The sequence below is a fragment of the Carassius gibelio genome, chromosome B18, assembly GCF_023724105.1.
Source record: "Carassius gibelio isolate Cgi1373 ecotype wild population from Czech Republic chromosome B18, carGib1.2-hapl.c, whole genome shotgun sequence".
NCBI classification, from domain to species: Eukaryota; Metazoa; Chordata; class Actinopteri; order Cypriniformes; family Cyprinidae; genus Carassius; species Carassius gibelio.
In genome coordinates, this window is record NC_068413.1 from 13996255 (window position 1) to 14012702 (window position 16448).

At 38.6% G+C, this 16448-nt stretch overlaps 2 protein-coding genes across 5 annotated transcripts in view; one reads left to right on the forward strand and one right to left on the reverse strand.

The window, feature by feature from the left end:
- The window catches only part of LOC127977585 (signal-induced proliferation-associated 1-like protein 3), a 91364-nt gene extending 90808 nt beyond the window's left edge, over positions 1 to 556 (reverse strand). For all 4 annotated transcript variants that reach the window (XM_052582531.1, XM_052582533.1, XM_052582532.1 and 1 more), the window contains exon 1: positions 341 to 556. The gene's annotated coding sequence lies outside the window, so the exon portion shown is untranslated. The remainder of the gene's footprint in view (positions 1 to 340) is intronic.
- Positions 557 to 3099: 2543 nt separating this feature from the next.
- The window catches only part of LOC127977587 (mitogen-activated protein kinase kinase kinase 10), a 39681-nt gene continuing 26332 nt past the window's right edge, over positions 3100 to 16448 (forward strand). Inside the window, exons 1-2 of the mRNA XM_052582536.1 lie at positions 3100 to 3496; positions 4547 to 5891. Coding sequence (XP_052438496.1) covers positions 5009 to 5891 — 883 coding nt within the window. The 5' untranslated portion in view covers positions 3100 to 3496; positions 4547 to 5008. The remainder of the gene's footprint in view (positions 3497 to 4546; positions 5892 to 16448) is intronic.

The following is a 16448-nucleotide window of genomic DNA, read 5'->3' on the forward strand; positions in this document are numbered from 1 at the left end:
TTGTTTGAAACTTGTAACCTTAGTCTATTGTAGCACGTCCTTTTAGTTCAGGTGAGAAAACTACATGGTGCTGACGCATGCGCGCTAACTGATCAGGAAGGACTAAAGCGTTTAAATTTGCTAACGTTAATGAAAATACATCGCAGTGATCCTAAATCCTGGATAATGACCAGTGCTTGCTTCATAAAACCCACCACTGCCCACTATATTCTCGTGCGCATAATAAAGACACGACAATATCTGAGAGCTGTCCAAAGGCTCCCGAGTTTAACTCGCCACTTCGCATTGTTGGGTTAAACCTGATCGCAAAAACTAATTATCCCCGGTAAACGTCTCTTACCTTATCCGAGTCGGGAACGCGCGAGGGGAAAACTTCGCTTAATTTCCCTAAGGAGACATGGGTAGTCCGTACAAACGTTTCTGAAATCCTGTGGATATTGTCGCTTCTCGCCCCAGCGCCGTTCGCCAACGAGGAATTCTTCTTGGCTTCACATTCGTTATTCCTCTTCCTCCCAGCCAACCGAAACCACGACGCCCGGTGCTCCTCGCACACACACACAGGCCACTGCGCATGCGCGGGATGCATTCACAAGTGTCTGTAGTAATGTATGAAAGACAGCGAATTCCGCAATGTAACGTGGGGAGCAAATTCACAGCAGTACAAACAATACAGATAAATAAAACAACTAATAAGCGTCACTTGTATCGAATGGTATTTATTTATTAAACAACGAGTCTTTCTGGTTTTCCTGTTTTTGACAATGTAATTAGTGAAATTTTTCTCTTTGCATTATAAATATAGTATTTATCTTATAACAAAAACAAATTAATATTGTGGGTTTCATTTTCATTTCCATATCCATAACCATCTACCATATGGTATATACGATTATAGAAGCCATTGGCATTAAACCAGTTAATACAATCTCACACCGCTGAATGGGAAAACCCTCGCATTAGCGACTGCAGTAGAGACAACGTTATTTAAATGTGTAAATGACACTTTGGTTGTGTTGTACTGTACAGCATGTTTCCACATGGAAATGAATGTCTTTGATGCGATTGCATGACGTCAGACTGCAGTGTCATATTTTTGTGGTATTTCAAAGCATTTTTGCAACCAGCGCACATGTGCTACGTGCAACAGAAACATTTTACTCTTGTAAAGAAAATTATTTTTTGGAGGGCTCTATAGTATGTCATAAATTTAGATACATGTCTATCTATAGCACGTTTATACTCGGCAGGCAGGTTATGCACATTTTTGAGCAGCGCATAGCACACCCTTGTGGTCACTCGTGTTATAACACGCTTGACTTGACACCCTCTTCAATTGTAAACGCTTATGCAAATACTTTGCAGTCTGTAATTTTTTGAAAAGTGATTTACACGTATATTCAAAGTAGATGTTAATACTTTGTAAAATTGTCATAGTTTAGCTTGTCCTATGTCCTTACACTGTTGTAAATGTTATAAATCAAAAAGTTTAAACTTGTGCAGAATCTTATTATAGAAACAGATATGTGTCTAGAACTGTAACTATAAACCAAAAAAGTGACTTGTTTATTAAGTGCAGCCAGTTTTAAAACGAGCTCGTTTTGTACAATAGATAGTTTTATATTTGAGAATAGATCAACAAACATAGGTCTCGCAACAAGAAGTGTCCTTGAAAAAGAGACACGGTATCTGTGGACTCTGACACACACACAAAAATGAATGATCAGAAACTATTTTAATGGAGATTCACATTTAAATATGCCAGCCTTAAAAATGTGTGTGAATTTCCATAAGCAAACCTTTTTGAAGCGGCCTAGTGAATTTGCATGGCCATGAAAACACAAGAGCAATGTGTGCTGGCATTATTCACCACCATACAACAGCTTTTAAATGTCTTTACAGTACTTTGATTACAAAAAAAAAAAACTTAAATAAAAAAAAATATATATATATATAACCTTGTCCTCGGGCTATCACATAATTTCCCATTTAAATAGTAAAAGACTCTATGCATGGACTACAGTGCTGGAAAACAATTGTTGATGTCTATGCCAAGTTTGTTTAGTTTTCCAGAGCAAATAATTTGTTATCAATCCTCTTTTTTGCTTTAAAATCACCATCTAACTGCATCCTCTGAATGTATGTCATTATCTGCAATGAATCTCTTTGACTCTGTTGATGCAGGAAGCGTGGGTAAATGGGACTGGGATCTTATGTCCTCTATTCTGATAGCTCAACCAACTTAGTCATGGCAGACAAAGTGTGTACTAAAGAGAACAGGACCTTAAGACATGATGATGACTACAAGAAGCCAAAAAGAAAAACTGCCATTGATGTGATCCAGAATCTCACCAGGGGGCAGTGTGACATAATGGAGCAAAGCTGTTCTCCATATTGTAGTCTACATCTTGCGCAGGTCTGCTGCATTTCCATCTACCTGACTCAGAATATCACTTTATAATCTTTATTGTCATATAATCATATGATAATAAAGATTATAAAATTATATTTTTGTGTAATGAAAAATTTGAGATCCTAATGTACAGCGTTTCAAGAACAGCAAATGACTGAATTAAACCCATCATTTCACAAATCATTATTTTCTGTCTCAGGGCAATAAAGAGGACTTCTAATGAAGTTTCCAATGATATAAAGTTTTTGCTGCTTATTGTGTTTGAGGAAACGTGATATAGGCCTACTCCTGTTAAACGTTTGGGGAATTATGTTTCAGATGGAAGAAAGATAGAAAAATATGTCCACAAACATATTGCAGCAATTTTCAGTATCAAAACACTGATAATAATAAGAACCATAATTAGTAGCCTAACGGAGTGCCAATAATAATTTATTAGAATTGAGCTCCAAATCAGCCTATTATTAGAACGCTGAAGAATCACGTGACGCCCAGAACCAGAGAAATGCCTGATGGAAATAATTACATTTAAAAACATGAATAAAGAAAATAATTATTTTAAATTATAGCCTAATAATATTTAGTAGTGTTACTGTCTCTGTTGTGGTTAGTAAGTATGCTATCTTATATAAAATGATCCTTAGACGGTCAAATTCCCACCATAAACTCCATTTCCCAGAATGCCCTACTGCCTTCCACCCCCAGTCCAGCCGGTGTGTATTTGGATACAAAGTCAGCCTAGGAGTTGACAGCCCGGTCCATGGAATAGATCGCCTTTCTCACAGGGAAAGGAAACAGGGGAAGAAACTATTCGATTCAGATGAACGACAGACCAACTAACTGACCCATCTGAGAGCACGATTACAAGAGCATCCTTCAGAGGAATTCGATGACACAACAAATGGGGAATATTTCAGCGTTATGATACGCCCATGCGACGAGCTGTGTGGATGTTGTGATGAACGGTGAATGATCCAGGCAACCGCAAACACATCCGAATTCAGAAAACCGGCATGGATAGGCTACTTTAACACTGATCTCTGGATTAAAATAGAAATATTGCTGCAGAATCTAGAAAGGAATTAGGTGGATATCATTATTACTATTATTGCTATTGTTAGTAGTAGTAGTAGTAGTAGTAGTAGTAGTATTGTCATTGTAAAGATGGTTTACACATCTTATGTGTGCTTTTATTTGGGCAACATAAACATATTATGGAGAATTTTGTCGCCTGATCGCTACGACCTGGATAAAAGTCACCTTTATGGAAGCCATCAGCATCACTCTCATTCTTCATAGAAATATCGCTGTATTATACAAATCCAAGTTTCGTTTAGCTTGTTACAGATTTCTATTTATATACGCACCTGACTCCAGCTTGATGATTCAACTGTTCTATGAAAAATGTGTAGTGTTAAAATGACAATTATGGAAAATGAGGACGAGATGATCGAAGTAAGCACTTGCACATGCAGTTCATAGAAATAACACGAACCGCCCGTCGCTTTGGGTTGTGACGTGGATTAAATTGTATACAGCAGACTTGTAGTTGCTATAGTAATATTTATCGATTAAATGTTAATATGCCGAATATATTCCTTATCGCAATAAATATGTGGCGTACATTATGTCGATTAAAGCTAATGACAGCCACGGCTCTGCCATCTCTCTGTTGTGATTCTCAACTTAAAATGGACGCGCGCTTTCCTTGAACTGTCTTATAGCGTTCGCAATGTTTGTAATTTATACAACACAAAAGACACGTCAAGTGAATATCACACGTGTGCAAATAATTGTGGATATTTTGAGATCGCGAACTGGTGCGTCTCTGAGAGTCAGAGCTGAATGTTTGAGGATGTCTTAAGCCTGCATATGCATTTGTTTAAGGCTATAGATATTCATTAAAATTCATTGCAAAAAGAAAAAAAAAAGTAACATCGATGTACATTTACAAATTTGAGAGTTTTACATGGGTCAAAGGATTTAGAGGTTAAGACAACATTCCAGTGCAAGCTATTTAGGTAGAACCTAACCCCTACTAGAACAGGATCATGTGTGATGTAAGGCAAATTACCATCTAGTTACTGTGTTATCTTTAATAATATTTGTTTACTTCTGAATCCTGCTGTTAAAAAGAGAAACCAAGCAAGCAGTGTCCATGGCCTTCAGTGATTCTTCAGAGGGAAAAGCCCAATGCTGCATCAAGTAACCAAAAAGATACGATTATCACACCTTGATGGACTGGATATTCTCACCTAATCTTAAGGACTTTGGTTTCTCTAGCAAAACTATTTTTCAGTGTCATAATTTATAAATCTATATAACAGCGGAGCATCATCATATGAGAGCTGTTTGCATACACTGACTGACTAAAATGGCTCTATAAATGTTAAGACACACACAAAGTGTGCTGTGGACAGTCCAAACAATCGGTGAGGACAGTGCAGGGGCAGCCCAGCAAAAGCTTTACTTATTGATTTTGTTAATCATCAAGAAGGCCTGCACTCAGTAGATGGACTCTGCATGGATATTGTGTGCAAGTTGACAGAGGGCCTCCTCCAGCTTTTGAGACCACATCGCTGACCTGAACACTCAGTGATGGACCCATATACAAGACTGAGTGGAGTAGGAGCTGGAGGTGGTGGCAGTGCTGCTCCGCTACCTTGCAAAAGTAGGGTAGGTTCCTGTGGCCCCCGAGTTCCCCCTGCCCTCCCAGCAAATGCAAACTCAATACCCTGCTTGACACACAACAGCAGCAGCCAGAATTCCTCTACTTTTCCCTCTTCAGCGGACTCTCCAGATTCCCATCTTCCTCATCATCATGAAGGCAGTAACACATACTGGACAGCTGTCTTTGATTATGAGGCCACAGCGGACGAGGAGTTGACCTTGCGACGTGGCGACCTGCTGGAGGTGCTCTCCAAGGACTCAAAAGTGTCTGGAGATGAGGGCTGGTGGACTGGCAAGATCCAGGACAAGGTGGGCATATTCCCAAGTAATTATGTGACCCGACGGGACACCAGCTATCCAGCCTTGCCTCCGGGAGGTCTGGTCGGTGGGGAGTCGCCACTGGAAATTGATTTCTCAGAGTTGTGCTTGGAGGAGGTGATTGGGGCTGGAGGCTTTGGAAAGGTGTATAAGGGTTTGTGGCGAGGTGAGGAAGTAGCTGTAAAAGCAGCTCGTCAGGACCCAGATGAGGACATCAGTGCTACAGCAGAGAATGTGAGGCAGGAGGCCCGACTCTTCTGGATGCTCCGACACCGCAACATCATTGCCCTCCGAGGTGTTTGTTTGCGGGAGCCAAATCTTTGCCTGGTTATGGAATATGCCCGTGGTGGGGGACTTAACCGGGCACTTGCTGGGAAGAAGGTGCCTCCTCGGGTACTGGTGAATTGGGCAGTGCAGATTGCGACGGGAATGGACTACTTGCACAACCAGACCTTTGTACCAATCATCCATCGAGACCTCAAATCAAGCAACAGTGAGTAATGTTTCTTTATAGTCCACAGCAAAAATTGTACCTTCAGGGGTACAAGAACTTGTCACTATACTTTTGAAAGCAACAACTTTGCACCTTATCTGTGCCTAAAAGTCCATATTAGTATATTTGTAATAGTAAAATGAACCCTTAAGGTGCAAATATGTACCTTTAAGGTTTCAAAAGGATACAAATTTGTCCCCTTTGAGGCTATAACCCCAGCGACAAGCTGTTGTACCATTAAGGGTACAACATTTGCACTTTTCTTTCAGAGTGTTCTGATGCACTCAACACATATTCATACAAAGCAACATATTGATTAAGGGTAAGTGTCTTGTGGCAAGTGGGACACTTCTGGCATGACCGATACAGTCCCAACATAAATGCAGTGCATCAAATATATAATTCTGCATTCTCAAATTTGCAATGGGTATTATGGGTTTTGCAAAGATAGACTGTGGTGACAGAACAAAAGGAATAGTTGCTGTGTGTGGACGTGCTCAAAGCCTCTTGTCGTGGCATTGCTTCCTCTTCTTAGGGAGAGCTGCTCTGCTCTGAAAAACGTTGGGCTATTTTTGGTCCTTTGTGCTATTTGCTGCTAAGCACAGTTGGAGTTGTTGTGGGAAGAAAGAAGAGTGTAGCTGAATGAATGAGTATGGATGCACTTGGGAAAAAGAACACTGCACGCAAGATACTAAGGGTACGGCGTTTGCAGGTTTTGCAGTAGCAGAGCTTGACAGAAACTCAAGAGAAGATTTAGTAAAGTCTGCTAATCCCTGTCCTTGTCAAATCCATGAAAGCAGTCATTCCAGTGCTGCTCCCTCTCCCAGAGATGGGATGCATGTTTATCGTGCGCCTGTAGACACAGGAGGGGTGAAAGCATTAGCTGTCAGAGTTTAGAGTTTCACTGCTTCTCATTATCCAGGGGCTCTGAGCTCAGGTGTCCTCTTCAAACTGAAGGTGTTCTTAGAGATTGGCACAGCTGCCGTGGCAACAGAGGCGGATTCCAAACCCTCCAGCCTCTTCCCAGCTCCCCTCTATTGCACCCTAGACATCCCCCTCACCTACAGTACAGTCCCCTCTCAATGACACACTGTAGTGGGATTATGTGTATGGTACCCTTTTACCTCACCAATAATTGCATTCCCTTACAAGTGTCAGCATTTGTAACAAAATTTAACTCTGCTATTTAAATTTAAGCAGTCAAAATAAAATAACCCTTCACAATTTGTGTAAATCAACAGTGCTTTGTAAATGTATGATGATACAACAATTACACAAAGAGTCAGGGACAAAGACATTGACATTAGCATACCAAAATAACTGTAATAGCTGCCTCCCCTCATGTTGCCTGGGGGGCTAATTTGAACATACTTGGTTTGCTGGTTGTCAGTGCATCTGAATAACAAGGATAATCTGATTAGTGTGACCTCCCTTAAAGTGATGTCACTCTGTGCGTGTGAGTTGATTGGCTGAAGTCGGTGGTCAGTCCTTGTTGTTAACTGAGCTCACACTGGACTTATATTACCATTGTTAAAGAATGGCCCACACACTTGCAAAAACAATAGAGAAATGGGGATCAACTGGAAGGGTGACTCAGCTGAGAGTAATGCTAAACCCCCGATCACCTTCCCCTGACACACTCCTCAGGCAGGTCTTTACAGGAATACAGGAATGGCTGATGGCTAATGGCTAACCCACACTGTCTGTTGCTATCAAATTGTTGTGGCACATGTTCAGTACTTATTTTCAACCTAAGGGGGGGGGGTCCTAATGATATTTAATTCATTCTAACTTAAGTCAAGTGTTAAAGAGTTGAATTTTCATGGTAAACATGGCAGAAGTAAAAAAAATGAGTTCGATGTATGACAGAGTATTTCTGTTACAAATGCACTCCTTCAGGGTTTGTATAACCCTGGTGGAATGGCAAGATCCAGGACAAGGTGGGCATATTCCCTAGTAATTATGTTACCTGACAGGACACCAGCTATCCAGCGTTGCCTCCAGGAGGTGTGGTTGGTGGGGAGTAGCCACTGCAAATTGATTTCTCAGAGCTGTGTTTGGAGGAGGTAATTGGGGCTGGAGGCTTTGGAAAGGTGTATAAGAGTTTGTGGCGAGGTGAGGAAGAAGCTGTTAAAGCAATTTGCATGGCAAACATGGCCAAAGTTAAAAAAAATGAGTTGGATGTGTGACCGATTATTTCTGTTCCGAATACACTTCAGGGTTTGTATAAGTTTCAGAAAGTTTTTTCGAATATAGCCTTGTATGATGTCATAAATTGCGGAATTCTCCCAGAAAAGCATGTGCACACATCAACCAGGGGTGTGTTTCCCAAAATAATTATTAGTTAACTATATACGTTAGTTCCCTTTAACTCTATTGGTAATGATGGTACTTGTGACCATATTTGCTTTTAGAAAACATACCCTAGAGCAAGAGCGCACCTATCAACATGTTTATTCAGGTTGCAGGGCTGCACAGTATTGATGCGTGGGTCTGCTTTTTTTCCAACCCGTGGGTCCCGCTTTTCTGAAATTATTTGGCCCGCCCCAGCCTGCCCCGCAAATAAAGTCACATTTCTTGACCCCGCGCATCGCGGACATCACGGAATAACGTTGCTGCTTAGACCTTCATACTGTAACCTTATCAAAGAACCTAATAAAATATGAAAATATATATTCCAAATATTTAATATAGGCTATAGGAAATTATACTAGTGATGGTTCGTATGTGAATGAATATTTTAGGTGAACAAATCGTTCTCGTACACCGAATCCATTGATTCATATTTCTCGTTCACTGAAGTTCTTTCCTCCAAAGCAGCGCACGAGCTTGGCGCTATTAGCACATGCGCAGCTCGTGAACAGCTCTGTGAACTGTTTCATCCTGTCAAAGAGTTACTCAAGATGTGACGGAGCAAGTGATTTGTTCAATGTAGTGAACGAATACGATCTTCTCGTAGGTGAACGAGTTCAATGAACTGAGATTAATGAGAGCAATTTCGAGAACGAAATTAATGAGAGCAGTGGTTTTCAACCTGTGGGTCGCGGCCCCTTATTGGGTCGTGGTGGTATTGCAGGTGGGCCGCCAATTACTATAAAAAAAAATAATAATATTATTAATATATTAAAAATGTCTGAATCATAACATAATAATATAATTTCATATTTATAATTAAATAACAAAAAAATAAATATTAACCTGTAACTAAGTAATAAACCACTAATTTATATTTTTTCTGCATATGCTACAGAACAACAAATTCAAACATGCATAAATGGCTGTCAACATAAATGACTGTCAACGTGTTCCCTCCTGACTGCTTGCTTCTCTGGAGAACAGAACAGACTGGGCATATGCCAACGTAACTTTTTTCTGAGCCAATGTTAACGGATCAGATCAGAGCATTCACACTGCACGCGGTAAAAGGCTAGAAATAAAAACTATAAGTAATATCTAGCCCATGAGCATAGAGAGAGTTGTGAGTGCACAGGACGCAGTTTAAGTGAGAGGAGACACGTTTTATGTGCGCACACTCTCCGTGCAAGAGCCGCGTGTATCTGAGCAAGCACTTCTGGTTTTGTGACAAAGCAAAGGAAATCTGCATGGGAGCTGAGAAATTTGCGCTCGTGTATTATTTTAATGTGCTTTTGCGTTACAATAACGGGCTCTCGCTGCTGCTTCTGCACACTGTATATGCATTGCAGAAGGAGTAGGCAATGTGACCCTGTATGATGTATGACAAATCTATTTCAAAACCTGAGGCACTGCTTAATGAGCTCTATCTAACAATCTAACATAACTTTTTTGCCATAAGTCTATTTTGTTACATTTTTACTATATTTTGACTTTTGTCTCTAGAGACCTCACAACGTTTTGATAAAGCTCTAATTGGTTTCTTTTGGAAATATGTTTCAAAATCTTCCTGAATGCATTTATGACTGTAAAGTATATGTGTGTGTGTCAAAATTGTGATTAAAATCGAAATCTCTAAATTGATCAAAGAAATCGCGATATTTATTTATTTATTTTTTCATATCGCACAGCCCTAGTTCATTCAATAAATACAGTTAACAATCTAGCTTCTGAGTACTAAGTTATTAACCCAACAATAGCAGGGTCAGTGAATTTTTTTTGCAGTGGGCCGTGCAAACATATGTGTTTGGTTGTGTGGGCCGCGAGTTGAAAAAGGTTGGGAACCACTGAATGAGAGTATACAGGGACAGTCGGCCAAGCATGTAAATCTCGATCAGCAATCAGCAGATACAAAGCGCAGTTATAGGTGCACATACGCTTGTTTTCCTAGCATACAGAACATAACTCCCAAGTTTAATCCCTGGTTTATTAATGTGAATATATAATATATGAACTGTCTGACCAAACAATTAAAATGTTTAATTTTGGAAGAAAACCTTGTGCTTGTTCATCAGAACAACTTTTTTAGACTATTTATTTAATGCGATCATACACACACTTAAAGTAAAGCCAAATAATTTTTTGTCACAAGTAAATATGTTAGTTCACTTAAGACATAACACAAGACACTCTTTTTCGCCACCTGCTGTGGCATATTTGTGTAATATGAGAAATGGTCACTGAACAAATCAGTGAATGAATCCGAACGAATCATTTTGTTGAACGAACTGAAAATAAACAAATCTCTTGAAAGAATCTAAATTTCCACCACTAAATTCCACACAACATAAATTGATTTTTTATTTTATTTTGTTTTTAGTGACCCGCCCCAATCCGCCCCGCAAATAAAGTGCCAATTTCTTAACGAGCCCCGACCCGACCCTACACATCACTACTGCACACAGGACTTCCCAAAAAACACAGCATTAAGGGAACAGTTTGTTTGGGGAACAAGGGACAAATGTTTTACAAACAAATGAAATACAATTTAAGTCAATAAAGTTTTTGTTCCTGTTTTATTTATATCAATGTTGCAGCTTGCAGATGATCTCCATGCAAAAGCTTTGTCTGCTTGTGACTCTTTAGCTTATTTTTTGTGTGATTTTTTTCTGAACACCTGATATGGCTGTTCTGTAATATTGATTTTAGTGTGTTCAGTTTAGTGAGTACAGTTCAGTTGTTGGTCATGTGATGTCCATACCATCTGAGCTTTGTGAATATGTGAACTGCCTGCTGTAAAATTAAACTTATCAAATAGTGTCTTACCAGCAGGTGTAGAGAAAATAAATTATTGAGAGATAGACTGGACGAGAGAGGGGCTGGGAACACTGTAGAATAGCAACAATGACCCCTTTATTGCATATCCAAGACAAAGATGCCTCGGCAATGACAGGAGTCACTTGCCTGAATGGGGGATGGTATGAGAAAATGAGCGTCTGGACCACAAGAGTTTAGATGGATACAGGGGACAGGAAAATACTAAGGGATGTGTATATATGTGTGGCTACATGTCCTGGAAAAGCCCCAGGGTTTGAACTCACACAGAGGGAGAGAGGCTCAGCGGTGGGTTATAAGCACTGGGGTCAGCGGGGTACAGGGCAGAGCTACTCATTTGTCACAAATGACAGATGAATTGCTAGTTGTATGTCTTTATTTTAAGTAGCTTAATTTGTAGACCATGCTACCAGCAACGGAAATGTCATGGGGTTAATTCCTAGAGAACATAAAACATAAAAAAACGCATAAAAATATACATTGAAAGTCATTTAAGTCATTTTAGAACATCTGCCAAATGCATACATGCACTTGCACATGACATTACATTACAAACTCTGTAGTTATCTAACTGTGACTTATGTTGGTGTGTTACAAGGTTTCTGTTTTTACTATCTCTTTCACACAGACTCTGTATTCAGAAGACTTGCTCTTGAGGCTACAAAAAAAGATGCCTGAGAGTTTCACAGTGCCACTGTCCTAAATTTAGGACAACACCCTGCTTTCATGAAATGCACACGTCACTCACAATTTTAGGTGATCCATTAATAAGTAATAGGATGCATTCCTTTCCCACCGATTAGAGTGAGTCAGACAGGGATGGTGATAAAAGTGGGGCCATGGACTTTTTGCATTGTTTGCACATTTTTAGTGACCATGAGTCATTTATCCAGCCTTTTAAATGTTAAACATTATGAACCATTACCATTTTTAGAGTTTGAGAAGCAATACCTGTATTTAGTTAAGCCAGAATTTTCAAGTATAGTACAGAGGGACTGACAATTTGAGAGTAGTGTGTTACTTTTTTAAAATGATTTTATATGTATTACAAAGTTCTGGGTAAGAGCTGTTATTTTCATGCCCTTACTGGTTATCAGGTTGATTTATTGAATGTTTGAAAGCTTGAATGTTTAATTCTTGAAACTGAAGATTTAAGACAGTTAAAGCTCAATTGTAAACAATTATTATAAAATTTTCTTTAAGTGTTAGTTCACCCAACAATAAAATTCCGTCCATCTTAAACTCACCCTGGAAGCATCCTAGGTGTATGTGACTTTCCTCTTTCATAATTATCCAATCAAAGTTATATTCAATATTGTCCTTGCTCTTCCAAGCCTTTCAATGGCGGTAAGCAGATGTTTGTTGTCAACAGTTCAGAAGATGTGAAATAAAGTGCGCACATCTAGGATAAAACGTCCCTCACATGGCTTTAGGGGGTGAATAAAGGCCCCTTGCAGTGAATCCATGCGTTTTTGTAAAATAAATATCCAGATTTCAAATGTAATAAAAAAAATTCTCACTTTTGCTGACTGTTGGGAACTGGAAGCTGTGCAAGCGGAAAAGATGGAAGATGTATGCATTGCGCATGCCTCTGGGAAATGTAGGTGCAAAGGAAACAAAGTTTCCTTACTTTAGCAAAAGAAAACCAGTCTGCTCTTGGCTTATTTTGAAATCATCCGACATTTTTTTTTTTCAAATCCTTGTTTTGTGCTTTCTAATTCGTGACTAGTGTTTTGTTTTGTTCTCTCTCCACTCTCGTCACTAACCACGCAGCACTGTTTAACATCTTCTGAACAGGGACAACAAACACTCGCTTACCCCCATTGAAAGGCTTTGAAGAGCTAGGACAATTTTTAATATAACTCAGATTGGATTATTCTGAAAGATGAAAGTCACCTAGGATGCTTCGAGGGTGAGTAGAAGATGGATGAATCTTCATTCTCGGGTGAACTAACCCTTATGAAAATTTTATTTACATTAAAATATTACAATAGAAATATTTTGTTATTGTTGTTATTAACGATAATACAACAATATACTATATTATAATTATTTTATTAGCCTAATCGTTTTTTTTTGCAATAACAATAGATTTTTTTTAATCATATTGATATATAATCGCCAATTGTTCAGCCTTATAAACACACTCAGCAATCCTGCAGCTTGTTATAACTCTAAATCACATTCTCAGTTTTTGTCACATGTAGAGGAATACTCTACAAGTCATTCAATTGCAGTAACTCTTCTTTTATTGTTTGCAATAAATTTGACGTACAATTTTGTTTTGATTGCATTTAGTTGACGAAGAGGTTGACATCAAGATAGATCGCTTTCTCCCATGTCCTCACGCTAATGCAGTGTTGGGAAGTCTGTGAATCATTTTTCTTCTTTATTGAAACATCCAGTGAAGCAACTCGGTGCAATTAATTGAATTTCCCAGCATTACTTGAGAAACAGGACATTCTATGAAAGTGTGCTCAATATATTTGCTCATCTGTGCCTCTGCACACACTCATTTTACTCTGTTCTCAACAGCAGCTCTACGCAGGCATGAATATGGCAATGAATTTGTCCTACACATCATTAATTGTGAAATATGTCCAATCTGCTGACATTTTATTCTGCTTCATGGTGTTTCTGTTTGTGATAAACTTACAGTACACTCAATGGTATTATGGTAAATGAGTCATAATAAAGTTGGCATGTAATGGAAATTAATTCTATCGATTTTTCAGATGCATGTTATTGATCATACTGTGAATCACCCATTTAATGTTTTTTGGTACTTTTTTATCTTACAATCTTTAACCAAAATATCTTAACTCAGTTATTTAGTCTGTTTAAACGTCACCTCGCATGCTCACTTTCAGATCTACCTTCATCCAATCAACAAACACCCTGACGTTTTTTCTTTTTAATAATCTGTTTAATTAGAATTTACTTTAAAAGCTATCACTACTTTTGTTTTATTGCAATTTTGCCATTAACAAACCATTACGACTTTTGCCTCAATAAACTACTAATTTGCTGCTTATTAGTAGTTAGTGGGGTAGTGGTTAAATTTAGGTATTGGGTAGGACAAGGGATGTAGAATATAGTCATGCAGAATATGTGCCATATAAGGACTAATAAACAGCCAATATGTTCATAATAGGCATGTTAATAAGTAACTAGTTAATAGTGAGAATCGGTCCCTATACTAAAGCCTAACCGAAATAAAAATTCTTATGCACTCTTTAATCAAAAACAATAACTTCCCCTCCCCCTCTTAATAATCCCTCCCCTCTGTCACTCACATGAGATCAGCAGTTCGATCCAACAATCCAATCAATTCACAATGGACAAAATTAAGTCTCTACATGTTTTCTATTTCAAGAAGCAATTTCATTTGGATTTACTGTTCAGCACAGTAGGGAAGAAAAGACAGTTTCATGCCAAATTTAAACACTATGATCTATAGCGCACCTGGTTTGGAACATATATTAATATTGTGTATTTCTGGGGTAAATAAATAAGTGTTTGTTGAATAAATATGTCACTTCACACCATTTCCCATTTATTTACTCTTTGATATAGGCTATATTCAGTAAAATTGACCTCCAGCCCTGACTTTGTTACTCTTCGGTAGATCAGAGTTGGCTTATTTTTGAAAAATCTCAATTTTGGTGGACAAGATTCCCCTTTCTGTTAAACATATTTTATTGGACTGTCCAGCTTTTAATGTATAGAGAAAACTCTTTTAACTCTTTTTAGGGCATGTCCAAATCCACTTTTATTAGTTTTTTACGAAGGGAAAAATGGTCTGCGTGCCCGGTGAATGGTCTAAAAGGGTTTTCCTTATTCTCTTAATTAGTAATGGCCATAGATGTGTTTTGGCCATAATGTGCAATAAACCAATCATATTCTCATCTCCCATTCTCTTTAAAAGTCAGTTGCGCTCGTGCCATGGCGGATTTCCTTTTTACATGGTGGAATTTGCAAGCGCAAATACAGAGAGGAAACGGAGCTGCTCATGCGAGCTGCTCATGCTCATGCCCTACCCTAATTCTGATACATGCAATGACTGTACATTATGACATGTAGGCATTTTTATATTTATCTTGCCTACACAATAATAATCTTTTACATTGCAATCCTTTAATTTTTATATTTGGCATGCTTGTGTGCTGCTGTGCGTCCCTGTGTGTGTGTAATAAGAAGAGTGTAAGAGTGTATGTGTGGACCAGCCTATACTAAAGCGCTCTTTAAGTAACAAAAAAACTACTACTGTCTATTCCAGTTGCCTCAAAATAGCAATGCGCCAGCAAATGCGCATGAACACACCTCGTTTTCAGACCAGCACACAAATTGGCGCCCAAATGGTGCAAATGCATTTGATATTTAAAAAACGCGGCACAGGACATGAAAATGAGCTGAAACTAGCAAAAAACACATGCTTTGTGCCTGGCACCACATTGGGCCCAAAGGGTTATATAGTAAAATTTTACCATGAAAAGTTTTAGAATTTGTATTATATGTAAATGTAAAAAATCTTGTGTGATATAAGTTGTGTTTCTTTGTTAGGTGTTTTTTATTTTATTTTATTTTTGTATTTTTTTCAACTGAAAATAGTCTTTGATGTTGACATGGCGTTATGTATCTAAATATATAATATACTATACTATACTATACTATATTATACTATACCATTTTTGTGGAAACTTGGGCATCTGCAGTACAGGTGTGTTTCGAGACTTATTTTGTCTAGGCGTGTGTGAGACGGTTGTAGGTCAGTGTTTTTCTTTGCTTCAACTTTGACACAGTTTAAATGTGAGCCAGATAGTAAATACACACAGTAACTGCCACATAAATCAATAAAGAGACAATAAAAAGTTTTTCTGATAGTCTCGGTTAATGAACTGAAGACTATAGCCCTCATATGAGAGAGTATCTTTGAAACTGTTCTAGTTAATACATAACCAGACATGCTTTTTTTTGCAGGCATGAGAATTTCTCAGTTGTTTTCTATTTAAAGAGTTAGAGTCCAAGGTTTGGCCCAGAGCTCACGTGATACAAAGCAAAGAAAACACACAAAGTGCTTATCCACACCCAAAGTGAGCATACACTATAATGCACAACACACACACACACACACACACGTTTACTATAGACTGCAGCACCATAGAGTCAATAAGCAAGACCTGTCCACACAGCTAATATACACACATTTACACTTACAGAAGTGTTTACTGGTGTTACTATGGTACAGCAAACACAGACCATACATCCATGTCCACCACATGACAAAGCATAGAGCACGTCATGGATATGGTGGGAAGGACACAGACTAGTGTGTAGTGTTATATTCCACATACCCTCGCTATGCACACT